The following is a 23,418-nucleotide window of genomic DNA, read 5'->3' as shown; positions in this document are numbered from 1 at the left end:
GGCTGAGGGCTGCAACATCATGTCCTAGTCGCTGAAGAACATGTCCCAGACACATATGGGCATTGCCGAAGCACTCCAGAGCTTGGCCCAGTCACTGAGGACCATCGCTGAGGGCTCAACACCAGTGCAGACAATGGGGAGCCTCCAGGACTGGCAGCGCCAGATGACTCCGAGGCCTCTGGAGCTCACTCCAGCTGCCCCTCCATCCCATGGAGTCGCTCAGGAAGCACAACGAGGGAGGAGGCTCTGCACTGGCGTCATCAGCCAAGACCTCAGCGGGTTTACCTTGTCCCCCACAAGCCAACCCGTCATCCTGGGGTAGTCCTCGAAGATGCCGGGGATCTTTGAGTGCCCCAGGATGTAGTTGTCATGCAAGCTCCCAGGCCAGCGAGCACACACATGCATGATTCGGAGGAGGTGTTCGCACACGATCTGAACATTCAAGGAGTGGAACTCCTTCATGTTAATACAGGACACTCCCTCATGCCCCAGTGCTCACAGGGTTACTTGCATGCGATTGATTGCTCCCTAGTGCTGGGGAATCCGGCAATGGCAGCAAATTCTGGAGGCCGGGCATCTTGGTGGGCCTGGTCCAGCTTGAAGGTGACAGAGTTGAATACCCGGGCATACAGAGCGCTCACCTACAGCTGTGAGCGGAAGAGTGTTATATGCCACACAGGTCCCCTGAAATGATCCAGAGGCATAAAAAGCCACGCTGCATTGACCGTCACAGCCACCGAGAGTGGGTGTCCTCCTCCTCCATGAGGTGCCATGTCCGCGGGGACGTGGCACCAGTGTGGCACTGTCTCTCTGCTGCGATGCAGTCTTCTGTGGCACCTGCTGTCCGTCAGCTCATTCAATGACCAACGACAACTGTACAGTTTGTACATGCAGTCCTCCCCTTCTGGATCCTTCATCGGCCTGATGGGTGGCCAGGTAGTCAGGGTGTGCAGCAGCCTTCTGCCCACGGGGTGCCACCTCCAGCATGCGTTGTAGCTGCTGCCTTCGACAGCACCTGTCCACCTCGGCAGCCACCAGCAACACCAGGGCAGCCTCCATAGGGCCGACTCCAACATCATTTTACTTGGAAGGAATTAGTGAAGGAAAGAGACCGACAATCAGTTTGACCATCCACCCCGGGACCCTCCCCCAACCCCCCCCCCCCCCCCCCCCCCCCCCACCCTTACTTGTCCCGCCTTCTCTCAGAGTGCTGTCCAGCGAGCCAGTTGTGCTGGCAAACCTTGCTCTGCACACTCACCCCGGCAACATCAGGAACCCCTAGACCCCAGACCTCTGCCGGGAACATTGCGGAGGACGTGCTCAGCTGCCCTCCACTCATCCACACCCCCTACCCTCTGCCCGCAAGAAAATTCTCAATGGTGAAGCCCTGCTCTGTAGTGTTTGATTGTTGGCAGCTTCTTCTATGGTGCTAGAGTTCAGGCACACCGTTCAGGCATCAGGGGCTGCTGGACATGCAATACACTAATCATCCTCTGAGGCATGGCACGTGTGCCCTCTCGGGAGGTACTTGAGAGTTGAGGAGCGTGAAGTCGCAACTAACAAGGCCACTTCCTCATTTGGAATAGCCTTCAACTGTGAAGCTAGAGGCTGCTCACAGTCAAAGGGGGTAAAATTGAATTTCAGGATAGGAGCTGCAGAAGGGCTCTGTCCTAGGGGGGTTTGGAAGGCCTCACAGATGCAAAGCCCCTCACCCCCCGATCTAGAATGCTTCAGCCCCCTAACCAAGGCCAACCCCCTGAGGCATGCCACCACCACTCCCCCCCCATCCTCCCACCTCCACCCCCCCATCCTCCCACCTCCATCCCCCCCCACCTCCATCCCCCCCACCTCCACCCCCCCATCCCCCCACCTCCATCCCCTCCATCTCCCCCACCACCATCCCCCCCCCCACCACCCCCCCCCCCCCACACCCCCCACCCACCCCCCAGAACTGGCGCAGAAGCTCCGGTGTCCTTGAGCTGCATGCCAGAAAATGGAAATGGCTACTCACCTCCTCACTTGCGCTGTTGATACGCTCTGCTGGTGTTCCCAATATATTTAGGCTTCAAATATTAGTTTATATTCGTGTGAAGGTTTGTGACTGACGTTTGTCAGATAAATTACAAGTACATAGTGTTACCAATTAAAGTTAAATGCTGTCAGAATAAGCACCTTGTTCAAAATTTGTTTGTGGTGTCCTGCCTCATTGATCTTGGTAATAAAAGCAATTTGGATGGCACCTTGAGGCAAGCCTATCTCAGAAATAAATTAAGCCCATAAAATATTTAATCATTTTTCATCTCAGTAAACCTCCAAGAGAAGAAAGCTGAGTTTAATAAAATCCCATAGGAAACAAGGACAACCTAACAGAAAAGGATCCACATTTAAAAATGATTCAGTTTGTTTTTCACCTTGTAGAATTACAGGGATAATAAATAGAAAGTGGTACAAATTACTATATCTTTTTCATTACTGATTTTCTCCTGTATAGAACCTTAGTTAGGCCACACTTTGAGTATAGTGTTCAATTCTGGTCGCCACACTACCAGAAGGATGTGGAGGCTTTAGAGAGGGTGCAGAAGCGATTTACCAGGATGTTGCCTGGTATGGAGGGCATTAGCTATGAGGGGAGGTTGAATAAACTCGGTTTGCTCTCACTGGATCGAAGGAGGTTGAGGGGCGACCTGATAGAGGTCTACAAAATTATGAGGGGCATAAACAGAGTGGATAGTCAGAGACTTTTTCCCAGGGTAGAGGGGTCAATTACTAGGGGTCATAGGTTTAAGGTGCGAAGGGCAAGGTTTAGAGGAGATGTACGAGGCAAGTTTTTTACACAGAGGGTAGTGGGTGCCTGGAACTCGCTGCCGGAGGAGGTGGTGGAAGCTGGGACGATAGTGACATTTAAGGGGCACCTTGACAAATACATGAATAGGATGGGAATAGAGGGATACGGACCCCAGAAGTGTAGAAGATTTTAGTTTAGACGGACAGCATGGTCGGCGCAGGCTTGGAGGGCCGAAGGGCCTGTTCCTGTGCTGTACTTTTCTTTGTTCTTTGTTCTCTCTCCTTCTTTCCTCACATGACGGCTTTAATGAGGTAAAACCCTTGACAGGCTCACATGCAGTACCTCAGTATATTCGTATGTGAAATTAGATAGTGAGTGTAGAGGGGAATTTGAATGTCGGGCGTCGTCTCGGAGCCCAGTCCTGTTCACATCCTAATTTCATCACACACATTCACCCCCAGTAAGGATCAATCACTGGTGATATCAGAAGCAGGAAATCGAGCTGATCTTCACCCGAGGGCGTTGAAGCCAGTTAGTCGATATCTTCTCAGCTGATTCACCACAGACAGGATACTGAAAATGGGAGCCTGACTGGTGTGTACAAGTCAATCTGAACAGTCTTTAAAAATAATTAATAATAACAATCATTATTGTCACAAGTAGGCTTACATTAACACTGCAATGAAGTTACTGTGAAAAGCCCCTAGTTGCCACTCTCTACGCCTGTTCGGGTACACAGACGGAGAATTCAGAATGTCCAATTTACCTGACAGCACGTCTTTCGGGACTTGTGGGAGGAAACCGGAGCACCCGGAGGAAACCCACGCAGACACAGGGAGAACGTGCAGACTCCACACAGACAGTGACCCAAGCCAGGAATCGAACCAGAGAACCTGGCATTGTGAGTGCTAACCACTGGGCTTCTTGGTGATGTATGGGAGCAGTCAGGAAGCATCTGGTTCCAGTCGTGGTGATAGAGGGGATCCAGACTCCCGAGGATCGTAGTGATAGAGAGTATCCAGACTCCTGAAGGCCGTAGTGATAGAGGGGATCCAGACTCCCGAGGATCGTAGTGATAGAGGGGATCCAGACTCCCGAGGGTCGTAATGATAGAGGGTATCCAGACTCCCGAGGATCGTAGTGATAGAGGGGATCCAGACTCCCGAGGGTCGTAGTGATAGAGGGTATCCAGACTCCCGAAGGTCGGAGTGATAGAGGGTATCCAGATTCCCGAGGATCGTAGTGATAGAGGGGATCCAGACTCCCGAGGGTCGTAGTGATAGAGGGCATTCAGATCCCGAGGGTCGTAGTGATAGAGGGCATCCAGACTCCCGAGGGTCGTAGTGATAGAGGGTATCCAGACTCCTGAGGATCGTAGTGATAGAGGGTATCCAGACTCCCGAGGGTCGTAGTGATAGAGGGTATCCAGACTCCTGAGGATCGTAGTGATAGAGGGTATCCAGACTCCTGAGGGTCGTAGTGATAGAGGGGATCCAGACTCCCGAGGGCCGTAGTGATAGAGGGTATCCAGACTCCCGAGGGCCATAGTGATAGAGGGTATCCAGACTCCCGAGGGTCGTAGTGATAGAGGGTATCCAGACTCCTGAGGGTCGTAGTGATAGAGGGTATCCAGACTCCCGAGGGTTGTAGTGATAGAGGGGATCCAGACTCCCGAGGGCCATAGTGATAGAGGGTATCCAGACTCCCGAGGGCCGTAGTGATAGAGGGTATCCAGACTCCCGAGGGTCGTAGTGATAGAGGGGATCCAGACTCCCGAGGGCCGTAGTGATAGAGGGTATCCAGACTCCCGAGGGTCGTAGTGATAGAGGGGATCCAGACTCCCGAGGGCCATAGTGATAGAGGGTATCCAGACTCCCGAGGATCGTAGTGATAGAGGGGATCCAGATTCCCGAGGGCCGTAGTGATAGAGGGCATCCAGACTCCCGAGGGTCGTAGTGATAGAGGGTATCCAAACTCCCGAGGGTCGTAGTGATAGAGGGTATCCAGACTCCCGAGGGCCATAGTGATAGAAGGGATCCAGACTCCCGAGGGTCGTAGTGATAGAGGGGATCCAGACTCCCGAGGGCCATAGTGATAGAGGGTATCCAGACTCCCGAGGGCCGTAGTGATAGAGGGTATCCAGACTCCCGAGGGTCGTAGTGATAGAGGGGATCCAGACTCCCGAGGGTCGTAGTGATAGAGGGTATCCAGACTCCTGAGGATCGTAGTGATAGAGGGTATCCAGACTCCTGAGGGTCGTAGTGATAGAGGGTATCCAGACTCCTGAGGGTCGTAGTGATAGAGGGTATCCAGACTCCCGAGGGTTGTAGTGATAGAGGGGATCCAGACTCCCGAGGGCCATAGTGATAGAGGGTATCCAGACTCCCGAGGGCCGTAGTGATAGAGGGTATCCAGACTCCCGAGGGTCGTAGTGATAGAGGGGATCCAGACTCCCGAGGGCCGTAGTGATAGAGGGTATCCAGACTCCCGAGGGTCGTAGTGATAGAGGGGATCCAGACTCCCGAGGGCCATAGTGATAGAGGGTATCCAGACTCCCGAGGATCGTAGTGATAGAGGGGATCCAGATTCCCGAGGGCCGTAGTGATAGAGGGCATCCAGACTCCCGAGGGTCGTAGTGATAGAGGGTATCCAAACTCCCGAGGGTCGTAGTGATAGAGGGTATCCAGACTCCCGAGGGCCATAGTGATAGAAGGGATCCAGACTCCCGAGGGTCGTAGTGATAGAGGGGATCCAGACTCCCGAGGGTCGTAGTGATAGAGAGTATCCAGACTCCCGAGGGCCGTAGTGATAGAGGGGATCCAGACTCCCGAGGGTCGTAGTGATAGAGGGTATCCAGACTCCCGAGGGTTACTTTGGGCTTTAACCAGTGAAAACCCACAGAAAACCAGTGCAAAGCACATTCGAGCTCAATATAGGATTAGAAAAGTTTGCCATAGACAGTTGATTTGGTTCATAACCTCTGTCGCCAGATGTTATCCTGGAACCACACAGACCTCAGCGAGACATTGCTTGTTAGTCTTAATCTGGCACTTCCCAGTGGCCATATCAAAATGTACTGATTGAGGCCTAAGAACAGGGTCCCGGCCCAGCCTCCGAGCTGGGATTGGCCTGTGCTGCAGGGAAATTCAAGAAATATAAACACCGAAAAGAATGTTCTTTCACACTCAAAAGAAGAACGTAAGGGTAGAATTTGACTCTCCTTAGGAACAAGAACCATTAAACCAAACAAGTCTAATCATTCAATTTGCTTTCCCTCAAACTGCCTTCAGCAGAAACGCAAAAAAATGTTTTAAACTCTCCTGAATGGTTTAATTTATTCCATCCTTCTTCTTGTGAGATACTAAAACCATTATGGACAATTTCAGGAATCATTAAATGACAGAGCTAAACCCACTCATGCCTCGTTCTACAGTGACTTTAAGGTGAGTTTGGTGACACTGGCAGAAGTCTTGTGGAGCAGTGGGTAACATCCCTACCTCGGGCCACAGAAGGTGTGTTCATCGTGTGGCCACACAGGCTGACAATCAGCCTGTAAAGCCTTCCAATGTGCCTGATGATTCCTGGTCAGCCAGACTTCAGACGGCACTGCAGTACCATAATCATGTACCGATCCAATGGAAGTCCATGGTTACCAATACTCTCGTAGGGCATAGCCCCTGAAGGAGGAGGAGGTTACTGGTTCAATGCCAATCTGTGCTTGGGCACAAACGCAGGACCGCAAGTTGTCCACAACAAGTACATAGTTTGATTGGTGGGGTCCTGCAGTACAGTCCCCAGAGGGTCTCCCACATTGCCCTGGTTTGCTGTGCCCTCCACAACTTGGCACAGCAGCAGGGTGACATCCTGGAGGAGGACGAGGAAGAACGGGTCACTTCCTCTGATGAGGAGGTGGACCAGGAGGGAGAGGTGTGGATGCCCGAGGAGGATGGAGGACAGGCAACGGCAAGGGTGCGGATGGGCAGGATGACCAGGGATGCCCTCGTCGCTTCCATGTTCTCCCAATAGGAGGATTGTTTTTCATTTATTTTTCCAATTAAGGGGTAATTTAGCGTGACCAATTCACCGACCCTGCACATCTTGGGGTTGTGGGGGTGAGACCCACACAGACACGGGGAGACTGTGCAAACTCCACACGGACAGTGACCCAGGGGCGGGATGAAATTGGGCCCTCGGCGCCGTGAGGCAGCAGTGCTAACCACTGCACCACCATGCCGCCCACCGCCTAGTGCGGATTGTTGTCCAGCATCTCCACAAATCACCCCCTCCCCCCCCCCCCCCCCCCCCCACCAAAGGGTTAATTAGCATCTGATCAGGATGCTGGGCCTCCATTGGTCACATTTGTAAATCTCATGTCAAGGCAGGAGGGTGATGAGAATTCGCACTGAGGAAAGCTGTGGTGCTCCTCATGATCTGCTTATGTCTGACTCCTGTCTGTGTGCTGACTGAACACTGATTCCCGGTCTCCTGTCTGAATGAGGGGGCGGGGGAACATTCCTTTGTTGTGCAGCTCCAAAGGGGGAAGACGGGAAAGGTGTAGGGTTTACTGAGTGATAGCCGAGGCGTGCTAGAGAGTCTGTCACTGTGGGTGTCATTGGGTCTTACCCTCAGCTTTGAGGGCCTGTGGGGAGAGCTGAGTTCAGATGGGGTGATGACCTTTCCATGTGGCGGAAGGGTCAAAGACAGTGAGGGGTTAAGACTTTGATCTTTCAAAGATTTTGTTTTGGTGGCTAGTGATAGCAACACATTGTTCAAACCCTAACAACCGGTGCCTAACTTAACCCGTGCCCACTCTTGTGCACCTAGAACTCCTTAATCCTACGAGGCCTACCTCTACATCTAGGTGTGTTACCCGGGCGCACATCAGAGGTGGAGGCGGCCTGCTGATTTCTACACCCTGCAGTCTGACATTCCCTTGGAGGACATCCTCTGGAGGGCATGGATCTGGAGGGACACGGCTAACCTTAGGGTGTTACTTGTGACGCCGTGTCACCCTGTTTTGCCCATTGCCCCTGAGATGCGCCAGCGTCAGGAGTGGGGGGGACGAGGAGGATGGGGGGGGAGGGGGTACTACCATCTCCTTGGGGGAGGTCCTGAGATGAGCTCCAGTGCTCCCTTCGCCCTCGCGGTGCCCTGGGTGACATTCTTCAGGAAAACTCCACCCTATATGTTTACTTGATGTTAAGAAAGACAACAAAGTAAGATGTCAACAAGTATAAGATATATAAATAGTTAAAAAAAACAATGGTGTAGGGCAGCATGGTGGCACAGTGGATAGCACTGGGACTGCGGCACTGAGGACCCGGGTTTGAATCCCGGCCCTGGGTCACTGTCCATGTGGAGTTTGCACATTCTCCCATGTCTGTGTGGGTCTCACCCCCACAACCCAAAGCGATGTGCAGGTTCGGTGGATTGGCCACGCTAAATTGTCCCTTAATTGGGAAAAAAATAATTTGGTACTCTAAATGTATTAGAAAAAACAATGATGTGTTAAATAATGATGCTTTACCAGTAGAACAGAAGTGTAACAATGACAGAGTTCTTACTGGGTAATGGATGGTTAACTATCTAAATTTTGGGTTACTTTGATTATGAATCCAAAAACTAAATATGAATCCTTACCCTTCACCATGAAGGGTTATGTTTAACCGAGCAATCTTTGACTAATAGCCTATCGAATACGTACAGGAGTACTTTATTACTGGACTAATTTTAAAGCAAACTTCTATTTAGTAGATGTTGCACTGTAATGTTGTTTGAAACTGGTCACCATCATGTACACAATTATTTGTTTTTACAAATTTAGAGTCCACAATACATTTTTTCCAATTAAGGGCAACTTTTTGTGGCCAATCCAACCCTGTACATTATTGGGTTGTGGGGGCGACGCCCACGCAGACACAGGGAGAATGTGCAAACTCCACACGGACAGTGACCCAGAGCTAGGATCGAACCCGGGTCCTCAGCGCCGTGAGGCAGCAGTGCTAACCCACTGCACTACCGTGCTGCCCTCATGTACACCATTATGTACAAATTTCATATGTATCCTCACAGAACATGAATGCCAATCACCGAGTGTGCTGCAAATTGAAAAGAGTGAATGTTTCTGTCTTCAGAGCATTTGAGATTTAATTGCAGATGACACTAAGATGAGTGGTAAAGCGAAAAGTGCAGAGGATACTGGAAGTCTGCAGAGGGATTTGGATAGGTTAAGTGAATGGGCTCGGGTCTGGCAGATGGAATACAATGTTGACAAATGTGAGGTTATCCATTTTGGTAGGAATAACAGCAAACGGGATTATTATTTAAACGATAAAATATTAAAGCATGCCGCTGTTCAGAGAGACTTGGGTGTGCTAGTGCATGAGTCACAGAAGGTTGGTTTACAAGTGCAACAGGTGATTAAGAAGGCAAATGGAATTTTGTCCTTCATTGCTAGAGGGATGGAGTTTAAGACTAGGGAGGTTATGTTGCAATTGTATAAGGTGTTAGTGCGGCCACACCTGGAGTATTGTGTTCAGTTTTGGTCTCCTTACTTGAGAAAGGACGTACTGGCGCTGGAGGGTGTGCAGAGGAGATTCACTAGGTTAATCCCAGAGCTGAAGGGGTTGGATTATGAGGAGAGGTTGAGTAGACTGGAACTGTACTCGTTGGAATTTAGAAGGATGAGGGGGGATCTTATAGAAACATTTAAAATTATGAAGGGAATAGATAGGATAGATGCGGGCAGGTTGTTTCCACTGGCGGGTGACAGCAGAACTAGGGGGCATAGCCTTAAAATAAGGGGAAGTAGATTTAGAACTGAGTTTAGGAGGAACTTCTTCACCCAAAGGGTTGTGAATCTATGGAATTCCTTGCCCAGTGAAGCAGTTGAGGCTCCTTCATTACATGTTTTTAAGGTAAAGATAGATAGTTTTTTGAAGAATAAAGGGATTAAGGGTTATGGTGTTCGGGCCGGAAAGTGGAGCTGAGTCCACAAAAGATCAGCCATGATCTAATTGAATGGCGGAGCAGGCTCGAGGGGCCAGATGGCCTACTCCTGCTCCTAGTTCTTATGTTCTTATACCCTGGAATGAACACAATTTGTACATTGGTCTTTGAAGTGAGGGATTACGATGTCATTGAATCTTCTTTGTGCATTTTCTGGTGTATCATATTTCATTAATTCCTTCATGTCACAAATCTTAAATTGTTTTGTTTCCTTTGATCAGGGTATTTTGACATTCACAAATACTTATGTGCTGATTGGACTGGTGGATTTAAGAGGCATGTCTGCATATGCACAGTTGTTATGGAGCAATTCTCTGTAATATAACTGCAAGGTAACATTAAAATAGTATGTTCATCTTGACCTCTGAGGAATTGAGGGGTTAAAATATGAGGTTGCATTTGTTCATTAGATATGACCAATTGCATTGTTTGAATGAAGGGAAGATTTGTGTATTTCTCCTTACCTGGGAGACACTGTTCAATGTATTATGTTATGATATTTTGCCTCAATACAGAGTTCAGCACAAGAAAATGTAATGATGAATGACTCAATTTTGCTAGTAATCAAGATGGTTATTGTTTTCAAATGGAGAGGATGATTGTACTTATTTAGAAAGGAGTGCTTCTTATCAGTAATTGGATAATTGACCCAGTACAGACTTTCCTCAATATTTACATTATGGCATTAACGTTCACCCAACTTCATGTTTCCATTTAGCAAAAAATAAATGTATTAGTTGTTTAGCCTTTAAAATCTGATCTCAATGTAATTTCTGGTATTCCTAAGGGAGTGGGATATTGCAGCGTGGGGCTCCATTTAATTCAGTCTATAGATCACTTTAAGTAAAGGCAACTGTTAACCCTTCGGCTCACAGCACTAAGCAAGGACAAATTACATAAAAATAAAGCTTTTGGGATCATGGAGAGAAATTCAGGAGAGAAATTTGTTCTGCACAAATCTAAAATTGTAATACTTTCTAAATAAATCAATCTGACCAATTATGCTTTTTGCAGTCTTCGCTACTTCATTCTTTCCATGTCTTAATTTCAAATCCTATTCAAAAGAGATTTTGAAATGACAAAATGTACCTATCCTTTTATTAAAACCAACAATACTATTTTTTGATCAGAGTCAAAATGGGTGAAAGTCATTTTAGCTCTTTGAAGTTTGTACATTTTGCACCTGTGAGAATTGATATTAACTTTGTGCATTTTGTCTGTGTTTTGTCAGTTTCCTTAATAAGCAACAATCCCACTTTTGTCACATTCAGTGATTTGGAGAATACGAACATATGAAATAGGAGAAGTAAGCTATTTGGCCCCTCGAGCCTGGTCCACCATTCAATAAGATCACCCAATAACTGTTGATTCCCTTGACTAACAAGAATCTATCTACCTCCGCCTTTAAAGGTAGTCAATGACAATGACCCCGCCTCCACCACCTTTTGAGGCAGTGTTCCAAAGTTGCTCAACTGTCTCAGAGAATGAAGCTCTCCTCATCTCTGACTAAAAAAGTGACCCTTAATTTTAAAACAATGCCCTCTAGTTCTGGACACCAATAAGAGGAAACATTCTTCCCACATCCACCTTGTCAAGACCACTTCAGTCAAGCCACCCCTCACTTTTCCAGTGAAAACAAGTCTTTCCATATTTTCTCATAAGACAACCCGCTCATTCCAGTGTCCATCTTGTAAACCTCCTTTGAATAATTTCTGACGCTTTTACATCCTTCCTTAAATAAGGAGCCCAAAATAACACACTGTATTTGAGATGTTATCTCACCAATGCCCTGTGTGACTGACGCATAAAATTCTTATTTATATGTTAAATTCCTCTCGTAATATAGGATACCGTTCCATTAGCCTTCTTGATTACTTGCTGCACCTGCAAACCAACTTTTGTGACTCATGCACTAGAACACCCAGATCCCTCTGCACCTCAGAATTTTGCAGCCAGTCTCCATTTAAATAATGCTCTTCCTTTTTTATTCTTCCTGCCAAAATGAACAAATTCACATTTTCCTACATTGTACTCCATTTTCTAGATTTTTGCCCAATCACTCAACATATCTAAATATATCTTCAATCTCTTCTTATGTCCTCTTCACAATATACTTTCCTATTTATATTTGTGTCATCTGCTAATTTAGTTATCACGTCTTCATTCCGCTTATTTAAGTCGTTGATATAAATTGTAAAATGTTGAGGCCCCAGCACAGACCCCTGCAGGACATCACATCTTGTCAATCAGAAAAAGACCCATTTATGCATACTCTCTGTTTCCTGCCAGCCAAACAATCTTCTCTCCAGCGTAATATGTTACCCCCTACACCATGACCTTTCATTTCTCGCAATAACCTTTGATGTGGCATTTCACCAACTGCCTTGTGGAAATCCAAGTTTCCACAACACATGTTACTCCATCAAAGAACTCTAAGAAATTGATTAAACATGATTTCCCTTTCACAAAACCATGCTGACTCTTCCCGATTATTTTGAGTTTTTCGAAGTATCCAGGTACAACCGCCTAATAATTGATTCCAACACCTTCTCCACAGCAGATATCAAACTAACTGGCCTATCAGTTTCCTATTTTGTGCCTCAATTCCTCCTTGAATAGAGGGGTCCTATTTGCTACACTGTAGCTGATGGAACTGTTCCAGAATCCAGAACATTTTGGTAAATTAACACCAATGCACCAACCTCTCTTGCCGTCTCTTTTAAATCTATCAGCACCCAAAAACCTGTCAGCCCAAGCTCATTAGTTTGTTTGACTTCTTTTCCTTCTTTAATACACCCCTCAATATTCAGGACCCAATCCTTGTCACCATGACTCAATAATAGCTATTAGATTATATTTATGTACTTCAATGAGGGTGGCAGAATGGCACAGTGGTTAGCTGCTGATGGGACGTAGGCTTCAAACCCGACTTTGTATGATTTTACCTGACATTGGAGCGAAAGTGCACCACAACCAGGAGCTGTAAGGGCGTTATGATTCTGAGTTCAGATCTTATATTGTGGAACTCCATACATTGACCTCTGGGCCAGTGTGAGTTGATGTTCCTCATCACCTCTTGAAGAGTTTGATCCTTCCTGGTCTCTTCTTGCATCTCACATAGTTTCGTATCTGATACTGGTCGTAGTGTGGAAATAAGATTGACATGCAGATTTACACCTTCAGCAATTTCACGACTAATATTTTGTATCGCCGCTCTCGATAATGCCGTGTAGATGAGATTGAAGTCCTAGTGTTGTAACCTCTGAATGCATGGAGACATCTGTTTGAGATTTTTCATGATGATGTTAACCAAAGGACGATGATCTGTCCCAATTGTGAAAGTTGGAAGCTCATACATGTAGCCGTGGAATTTCTCCAAGCCTACAACTAAACCCAGGCATTCTTTCTTGATTTGAGTGTACCACTGCTTGGTTGTCGTCATGGATCGTGTTGCGATCCAACTGTCATGTTTGAGTTGCAGAAGAACTACTCTCAGACCATCTTTGGATGCATTTGTTTTTTTTTGTTTTTTTTAAAATTTAGAGTACCCAATTATTTTTTCCAATTAAGGGGCAATTTAGAGTGGCCAATCTACCTGCTCTGCACATCTTTGGGTTGTGGGGGTGAAACCCACGCAGACACGGGGAGAATGTGCAAACTCCACACGGACAGTGACCCAGGGCCGGGATTCGAACCCGGGTCCTCAGCACCGTAGGCAGCAACGCTAACCACTGTGCCACCGTGCTGCCCTGGATGCATTTGTTGACACTTCAATCTACTTAGGTGGGACAGAAATGTGAGAACTGACATGGTGGTTAGTGAAGTTTTGAGCTTCTTCCACTCTTGCTCATGTTGCTCAGTCCAAGTGAAATCTCTTGTCTTGTGCAGGAGTTCATGTAGATGGGTTGTTTTTGCTGACAGGTTTGAAACAAATGTCCCTATAAAATTGGTCATACCTGAGCAGCACAGTGGTGCAGTGGTTAGCACTGCTGCCTCACGGCGGCGAGGTCCCAGGTTCGAACCTGGCTCTGGGTCACTGTCCGTGTGGAGCCCCAAATGATGATATCATCCACGTACACACATGTATGCCTTCAATTATGTACTCCATGGTACAGTGAAAGATTTCTGATGCTGAAATTATGCCAAACGACATTCTCAGAAAGTAGTGCCGTCCAAATGGTGCATTAAAAGTGCAGTATTTTGTACTTTGTTGTGTTAGCTTTAATTGCTAGAAACCTTGAGATGCGTCAAGTTTCATAAAGAATTCTGCACCGGCCATCATGTGATTTCCTCACACTTTGGTATTTGGTAATGTTCTCATTTGATATTCTGATTAAGACCTTTAGGAAACACTAACTATGGAGTTTATCCAATCGGTAGGTTCTTCTATCTTTCTGATTACTTTGAATTTTGTCATTCTGTCGAGCTCCTTTTTGAGGCGATCCCGAAGAGGTTCAGGTACGCTTCTTGGTGCCTGTATCACAGGTTTTGAATCCTCTTTGAGTTGTATCTTATAGGTCAATAGTAGTGTACCAAAACCTATGAACACATCACTGAATTTGCTGTTAATGTTCTCAGAATCATCTGAGTGTTGATCAAATCCTTTGTGCATGCTATATACCAACTGCACAAGACCTAATTCTTCACAGGACTGATCACCTAATAATGAATCCAAGCCCTCGGATACAATACAGAATGGGACGGGATAAACTCTGTTCTTCACCACCACACTCGGGTCACCATAACATTTAATGCTTGAACCATAATAATCTCTCAGAGATATTTTGTGATTTCTTCTAATTGGCTGAATTTTTAGATTTTTTAAATCAATCATGCTGATTAAATTGGCTTTGGCACCAGTGTCTAACTTCAATTGGCTTACTGTGCCATTCACTTCAAGTGGTAGCAGCCATTTGTCCACTTTGACCGCATTTATTTAATAGTGATGATATTGATATTTTAAATGGAATATCAGTTTTCATTTTTTTAAATGCTGGAGTATGTTTTGATGTCTCCAAAGTTATTCTTCTCGGTTATTACTCCAACAAACAATGATGTTTCATCACTGGAGACTGTGTCTTCCACTGTGCTGAATGATCTGGGGTTGAGCTTAGGGTAACAATTCTGAGCAAAGTGATTTTTTCCTTTGCATCTGGAACTAAATTTGCCAAACTCTGGACACTGCCTTAATTTGTGCCTTTGACCACTTCTTTTGCACAAAAATACTTTTTCCTGCTCTTTAACCTGTGTATTGGTGTGTGAGGAGCTGCAGGAACTTTCCCACCTTTTTTTCTGAAGTTTCCCGCCTCTTTAGAAAAGGGGCAGAAACCAGAGTGCTTTCCTCCAAGAAGACGCCGCCATTACTGAGAAACATTTCAGAATGCTGTGCTGCTAGTTCGTGAGCCTGACAAATCTTAACTGTTTGTTCCAAAGACAGCACTGATTCCTTCAGCAACCGTTCTCTCAGCTTATTCTCATTCACACCAAACACAGTCTGGTCCCGAATCAAGAAAGATTCCACCGCAGGAAAATTACAGATTTTAGCTTTTAACTTTAAATCAGTGATGAAATGGTCTATGGACTCTCCTGTATTCTGTAAACGTGATCTAAACACATAGTGTTCATAAATTTAATTCTTCTGGGGCTGCAACGTGCATCGTCTTCAAATTACTTTGCTTGGAGGCCTGGATCAATGATATGGCGGGGTTTATCAAATTGAACCTGGTAGACTACGAGCTCCCCTGTTAAAGGAGTGGGGTACCTCTAAACAATATATAGCTGTATGGTATATAAAGATGGCCAGTTAGGCACTGGCCAGGCAGACCCAGGAGTGATCAATCATGTGATGTATATAAAAGTTATTGTAAATCAGCTAAGTTTCTTTGAACTACTCGGTGTGGACTCCTTCGTCGCCTTATAAAAGCTTATTTTGTCTTTAGTTTATGTTCACTTGCTATCTGTATAATAAATTAGCTTGGCCATTCACGTCTAACTTGTCTCACCTGGTGTTAGTTTGCCCTTGTAAAGATTGCAAAGATATACATCAGGACATGTGCAGGAAATCCAATTCTGATCATCTGGCAGTCATATTGTTACACTCCAGGGTTGCACGACTGCAGAATTAACTATTGGGCAATACTAGCACATTTTGAATACAAGATGATCAGACGACTAATGATAACATCCAGTTTCACAGTAAACAAGAGACCATCTGAGGCAATCCAAAATGCATGGCACAATATGGTTCCACAAAATAATTTCAAATCAAATAATATGCTGAAAGATCAGATTATCCTCTAGGTGCCTTAGAAAAAGAGGAAGTTATGACCTAGACTCATAATTTATATTTTTCTTTCAATTGGAATCCTTCCCTATAATAAATATAAAAGTACTGGTAACTGGATCTGCTGTTTATTTATTGGAAACCTTCAGACTTGTCAAAACTTTCTTATTCTCCCTCACAGAGTCACTATAATCTGCCCGATATTGGCAGTAAACCTGGCTTTTAATCTGTTCACTGCTCATCATATCTGCTCAATTCAAAACTTAATTTCTCACTGATATTTATGATTATCAATTCATTGGTGAAAAATTAGTTAATAATTTTAAAACAGGCATGATTAAATTGCTTCTGTTTTGCAATAGGATTAGTATATTAGGATTGAGAGTAGACATAGGAACATAGGAATTAGGAGCAGAAGTAGGGAATTCAGCCCCTCGAGCCCGCTCCGCCATTCAATCAGATCATGGCAGAGCAGAGTAGTGAGCAAGGCTGAATCAAAACGACAATGGACGGAATTGTCCCAACCCCCCACCGGTGTGTTCGCTGGCAGGTGAGTGTGGGCAAATAATATGGCGGAAGGCCCAGATATTGGTTTGACGTCGGCGTGAATTTATAGCGGGATCTTCTGCTGGTGCCTGCCACGGCGGGCTGGAAAACCCGCCAGATAAAGGCCCAACCCTCCCGCCGCATGCCAGATTCTCTGTCATGCCAGCGGGGAACCATGTCAGTGTGAAACACGTTTGGAATAACTTGGCATGCAGATGTTGGGACTCACCTGAACAATGCCTGGGGTTTCCACCGGTGTTCAGGACGGAGGTCGCTTGCAAACCTGGACCCTGGAACACCAGTGGGGTGGGGGGAGCATGTGCAGGTGGGCCCTCCAGGTTCAGCGTCCTTGAGGGGGGTCCATCTTCCAGCCTCCAAATATTCCCAGGGATCCATCTTCTATCTCAAGAAGTCCATCTTCCGGTCTTGGAGTGCTCCCAGAGATTCATCTTCATTTTCAGTTGGTCCACCTTCTTTCTTCAATAGTGGGCCAGCGATGTTCAATATGGCACCCAGACAGGATGGCAGGCTACGTACCATCCAGACCTGTCACACCACTGAATGCAGTGCAAAACGCCCGGGTGCACAATTAACGAGGTCATAACCAGAAGAATTGGTGTGTTTTCCAGCCTGGCCCAACAGCCGGAAAAACTCCGGGCGGAACCTTAGAGTATCAGAACTGGTGAGAAAAACAGCGTGAATTTCTCAAAGAATTTTAAGCCTAATAAAGAATAGTCTTTTTCTCTCCACCTGAATCACGCCGTGCTTTTGGCAGCCTCCCGCTGATTCACTCACCCCGGGGAAACTTAAACACTGCAGTCACAGGGGAGCTTCATTTAAATCCCTCCGTACTTGTTCTATATCCACTGGAGGGGTGGCAGCCAAGAAACCTACACCAAGATTCTTAGAGGGTGTTCTGACCATACTTTGGATGGTGTGCAATAGAAGCAGGACGTCCTGTACCTGCACTCCAGGAAGCACCCCACCAGCAAGGTGACCATCCCTGCCTGGGAGGCTATAGCTGCATTAGTGCGTGCCAGCTCACTCCAGAAGAGGATAGGGCAGCAGTGCAGGAAGATGATGAATTACCTTCATCGCACAGCCAGGGTATGTTTGCCACCTCCAGTCTCTCACTGAAGCCCCTTACCCGCCCCTCGCACCTCCAAGGTGATCTCTCACCCTTACCAAGTGTTGTCCACCTGTTACAAGCCCTCCCTGCCCCGCCCCACAATCCTTGCAGTAAGTGTCAGGGCAGAAAAGCACCGGAACAGCCGAGTGTGGAATTGACAAAATCATGGACCAGAATTTCAGCAGAATGTGCTTGAAACAGAGACAGGAATGAACAATTTCATGGAAGTGAAAGCAGGCAATCTTTGTGACTAATAGAATACGGAGGTCAGGAATTCAGCTCAGGAACAATTAGATTGTGAACAGAAACAGGGAGGGGAATAGAATTGGTGCTGAGAGAACAGTTTCCAGCAGGAGACTAATGTCTAATTGCCTTGATTGGATTGTGTTTTTATTCATTCAAGAGATGTAGGCATCACTGACATGGCCACGTTTATTGCCCATCCTTAATTGCCCTTGAGAACATAGTGGTGATGTTCATGTGATATATGTATACCAACAGTGCTTTTAGACAGTTCCAGAATTTTGACCCAACTACTTGAAGGAATGCTGATAAATGTCCAAATCAGGATGGTGTGTGGCTTTGAGGAGAGTTTTCAGACGGTGGTGTTCCTGTGCATCTGCTGCCCTTATCCTTCTAGTTGGTAACGGTCATGCAATTGGAAGGTACTGTCAAAGGAGTCTTGGCGAGTTGCTGCAGTGCATTTTGTGCACTGTATACATTGTGGTCATTTTGAGCTGAAGGTGGAGGGAGTGAATGTTTAAAGTAATGAGTAGGTTCCCAATTAAGCAGGCTGTTTAGCTTCAATGGTATCAAGCTTCATAAATATTGTTACAGCGTCTCTTATCCAGGCAAATGGAGAGTATGCCATCACACAGTTGACTTGTACATGTAGGTGATGGAATAGCTTTGAGGAGTCAGGAGGAGAGTCACTAACCAGAGAATATCCAGCTTCTTTACTACATTTATAGTTACAGAGCTAAGTGAACTTCAATGGTGACCTCCAACCCAGGATATTTATTGTGGGGATTTATGATGGCAATGCAAAGAGAAGATGGTTGGACTCTCTCTTATTGCAGATTATTACTGCTATGAACTTATGTGGTATGAATATTACCACTACTTTCCAGACCAAGCCTAGATATTCGATTCCCGGCTGGGTCACTGTCTGTGCGGAGTCTGCACGTCCTCCCCGTGTGTGCGTGGGTTTCCTCCGGGTGCTCCGATTTCCTCCCACAGTCCAAAGATGTGCGGGTTAGGTGGATTGGCCATGCTAAATTGCCCGTAGTGTCCAAATAGTAAGGTTAAGGGGGAGTTGTTGGGTTGCGGGTATAGGGTGGATACGTGGGTTTGAGTAGGGTGATCATTGTTCGGCACAACATCGAGGGCCGAAGGGCCTGTTCTGTGCTGTACTGTTCTATGTTCTATGTTCTATATTGCCCAGATCTTGCTGCATGCAGGCATGATGCGCTTCATTGTTGGACACACAGTTGGACAACATGGAAGCAACAGAGGGCTAAAAAGAGGTGGTGGTGATATCAAGCTGGGTATCAACAGTGTTCATGTGGAACCTGAATTACATATGGTGCCAAGGAATAGCGTATAGATAAGAAATAAGAGGGGGCAATGATAAATCAGAGGGAGACCAGGGTCAGAACAGTGCGGTATCATCTCAGTAACATTATTTTGTATAGTCACCTTTGAAAAAACACAGCACTCCCTAAAGCACTTTGTAACCATCAATGCTAGCGAGTGTTTGAAAGTATTGATCAGAAGCACATCAGAGATCTCAGTGATCTTTACTGAAATAAAGCACATCATTAGTAGCTGTAATGTGATTAATTGTGGATTCAGCTAACAGCCAAGAGCATCACAGGCAGAGTTAGAAAGTATAACAGTTAAGAAGTGTCCCTGCTCTAACACGGTTACAATGGGACTGCAAGAACATACACTTGGATCTTCATCAATCACTTCTGTAATTGTTTTAAAGGAGATGGTTCTGAGAACCATTCCCTCCTACATGAAATCTAGATGAACTTTGAAATTTTGGATTTATTTCATTATGTCCATGCCTGGGTATTTTTTATAACATAAGTAAAACATTCAGATACAGAGTGTCTGATTTTCCCTGGCTGTGAAGTCTCCAAAGTCTAAAAGGTTTTGATCTGCAATGCAGGTTCAGCCTGCCTTTAAATCAAAATATGGGATGGCTTAAGGAACTGAAGGACATACATGTTGGTAATGTTGTTGCTGATGTTGCAGTGCTGTGGCAATGGTGGACCCCTGGTAGAGGGATTCAAACATGAAATTCCAGGAGAAATGGGCATCGATTTGGAAGGTGACAGCACATTCAAGGACTTTGGAGTGGAAAGAGATGTTGAAGATGACCCGAGCCGGGAATCGAACCTGGGACCCTGGAGCTGTGAAGCAATTGTGCTAATCACTGTGCTACCATGCTGCCCGTGCTGTTAGACTGAGTCTTCAGCAGGTGGTGAGAAATGAACTAGAGGAAAAGCCATCCTCACCAATGTGCCTCCATCTGTTTGTGACATGAGTGACCCAACAACACAATCCTTGTTGACGCTAAACAGGCTACTCAAGTTCTGTTTTCACATTGAGGATGCCCTCCATCGTATTGTGTGGCACTGCCACGGTGCTAAATGGGGTAGTTTTCGAACAGATCCAGCAACTCAAAACTGGGCATTCATAAGGTGCTGGGGGCCATCAGCAGCAGCAGAATTGTACTCAAACACAATCTGTAACATCATGGCCTGGCTAATTCCCACTCTACCATTACAACCAAGACAAGGGGTCAACCATGGTTGACTGAAGAGTGCCAGAGGGCATGCCAGAGCTAGGAGGATAATTTGGGTATTGCAATCCAACTATTCCACAGAGAAGGTCTCTGTATATTTTCTGATTAAAAACAGGTTAAAGAGATGTGGGGAACAGGTAGGGAGGTGGATTTGAGACCAGGAATTCTTCACCCAGAGAGTGGTGAGCCTGTGGAATTCACTACCACGGAACGCAGTTGAGGCCAAAACATTGTGGGCTGGATTCTCCATCGGCGGGATCCTCCATTTCGCCGGCAGCGCACTCATGCCCACGGATTTACCGATAGCGTAGGGGTGCCCACAATGGGAAACCCCATTGGCCGGCTGCCCGGACGGAAAATCCCGCTGTCGGCGGGGGCGCGACGCACCAGAAAACATGTGTGGTGGGACGGAGAATCCTGCCCTGTATGTTTTCAAGAAGCAGTTAGATATAGTTCTTGGGGCAAAGGGGATTGAAGGATATGGGGGTGGGGGGACGAAACCAGATCAGCCTATTGAGTTAGATGATCAGCTATGATCATAATGAATAGCTGGGGAAGGTTAGAAGGGCCGAATGACCTCCTCCTGCTGCTATGTTTTCTATGCTCTATGTGGTCCAGCCAGACCAACTTCCAGTCTGGGAATGTTGCTGGGCTGTATTCATTCCACATCAATCCACGCCAGTTACATTATTTTGTAGAATGATCAGAAACAGAATCAGACTGACAATAGGGAGGAGTGCAGGGATTAGCTGGGATCCAGCTCAGATCACTGGACAGATCTACAATGCTTGGTCTACACACCAGAGCCAGTCAGACACCGTCCTAAACTAAACACTTGCTGCTCCAATGGAGTGCTGTTGCTACCCAGCAGCTCCCGAGTAACCTCAAACTTTACCAGCAAATACATTCAAATTGTTTTATTGCTTCTCCAGAAGTGGCTGGAGGAATTAGGGCATTTTTATTTTCCTCTCAAAGCCACAATATATATATATATAAATATAAGGACCTTATTGCGACAGCATTCCTACATTCTGAGACACAGAATGTGTAGATTGGATTTAGCCAGCCCAGTGAAACAATGTTCTGAAGCCTTGAAAATGTCCATTTGCCTTTTGCTGATTAGGATTTTGCTCCCTATTTTTCTGTTAGTAATTATGTGACCTATCATTCACATCTGAAACGCCACCCGAGACTGGAGATTAACAGCATGCTGACTTCACCTTGAATTTTATTAAGATTTATTTTTAGAAATATTTTTCAATGTGACTGCAATTGCTGCCTTCTAGAAAAAAAATAAAGTTGCCCCCGTCCTGTAAAAAGGCTCGGTTTTTTATGTAAATGCTGGACAGGGTTTGAACTCCAATGTTTGAATTGGGGAGATTGTTACTATCCCGGAAAACCAGCTTTGTCTGTCTTTGAAATCCAGGCTAATTTCGGGGAATTACTATTTTTGTGCCCACAGCAATAATTTCATGACAAAGACGGGGAGAAAACGGGATGGAAGTTCTGATGAGAAAGTGCTGCTCGCTTTGTGTCAATTGGTCAGTGTTTAGACAGGTGCAATGTCCAGTCCACAGCTGGGTGAAACTGCAGCCACACACAGTGAAACTAACATGGTTCATTACAACACCCAGGGTTATTAACCCTTCCAAAATGTCCCATCGTTTCCCACTCACAAGTTACTACCCCGATGAAATATAACTTGAAGAATAGCTGTCCTCTAGATTTCCCTACCTTCGCAAATCCTCCAGAGACCAGAATGGGAGTTTAAATCTTCCCAATCCTCCCCATAGTTGTACCTGGAGTTTGAGACGTCGATGACATACCAATAATCCGTACCGATCGCCACCGTCAGAAACACAAAACTTGAGAGTCCCGTTAAGCCCGCGGTCAGGCAGACTATTCCCACAGTCATCCTGTTCCAAATATCGCTCAGTGTGGCAGGCGGGGTGGCTTTATCACTGGCGTCCTCCCCTTTCTGCATGCATGTCCCTGTGCAGACACTGGGCTCACACAGCCACTCCCATCCGTGACAATCTTCCTCGCAATTAGAGATGAGGAGAAATTGGGCGAACGCTTTGAAAGGCAGAAAATGTCTGCAGTTGGATGCTAAATTCCCTCCTCTCCTCCCCACCCTCCGTCATAACGAGTTCCATTTATAGATGGTCTCCTGCATTATACTCGCCTCTCTTTACCGAATCAAGTTCAATTTCCAACGCTTTGACAATCAATTCAAAAGGTTTTACAAGCAGATGGTTAACCCACTGGCTGGTTACACGGCACATTCCTGGCGACAGGATGCATTTATTATAGCAGCCCTTAATAGGTCTCGCCAATGATTGGTGGCGATAGTACACAGGGAACATGGAACAGCAAAGCTGCAGCAGGTACAAGTGTTTGATGATAGAAAGATTTACATCATTCTTTCTTTCTGTGATGTGTCCTGGTACTTGCCTAGGCAGCTGATCACGGTATTTACATTAGTCCAAACTTTTTTGAGAACACCACCCACCAGGTACGCGGTACATACTCGTGGGACTCGGCCAACATGTCTACCCCATACGCTGCAGGAAAGGATGTCCCGAAGCCAGCGGTGAGACCATGCAGACCCTCCGACAACGAATGAAAGGATATTGCGCAACAATCACCAGGCAGGAATGTTCCCTTCCAGTCGGGAAAACTTCAGCAGTCAAGGGCATTCAGCCTCTGATCTCCGGGTAAGCGTTCTCCAAGGCGGCCTTCAGGACGCGCGACAATGCAGAATCGCTGAGCAGAAACTTACAGCCAAGTTCCGCACACATGAGTGCGGCCACAACCGGGACCTGGGATTCATGTCACATTACATTCATCCC

At 46.3% G+C, this 23,418-nt stretch overlaps 1 protein-coding gene across 2 annotated transcripts in view; it reads right to left on the bottom strand.

Annotated features, from left to right (window-relative positions):
* The window catches only part of LOC119953400 (transmembrane protein 235-like), a 64,076-nt gene extending 41,286 nt beyond the window's left edge, over positions 1-22,790 (bottom strand). For both annotated transcript variants that reach the window (XM_038777649.1, XM_038777650.1), the window contains exon 1: positions 22,301-22,790. In XM_038777649.1, the coding sequence (XP_038633577.1) occupies positions 22,301-22,550 (250 nt within the window). In that variant the 5' untranslated portion in view covers positions 22,551-22,790. The remainder of the gene's footprint in view (positions 1-22,300) is intronic.
* Positions 22,791-23,418: the final 628 nt, after the last annotated feature.

Source organism: Scyliorhinus canicula, chromosome 18 (assembly GCF_902713615.1).
Source record: "Scyliorhinus canicula chromosome 18, sScyCan1.1, whole genome shotgun sequence".
Classification (NCBI taxonomy): Eukaryota; Metazoa; Chordata; class Chondrichthyes; order Carcharhiniformes; family Scyliorhinidae; genus Scyliorhinus; species Scyliorhinus canicula.
Note: the sequence above shows the minus strand (reverse complement) of the source record. Positions and strands in the feature narration are given on the sequence as shown.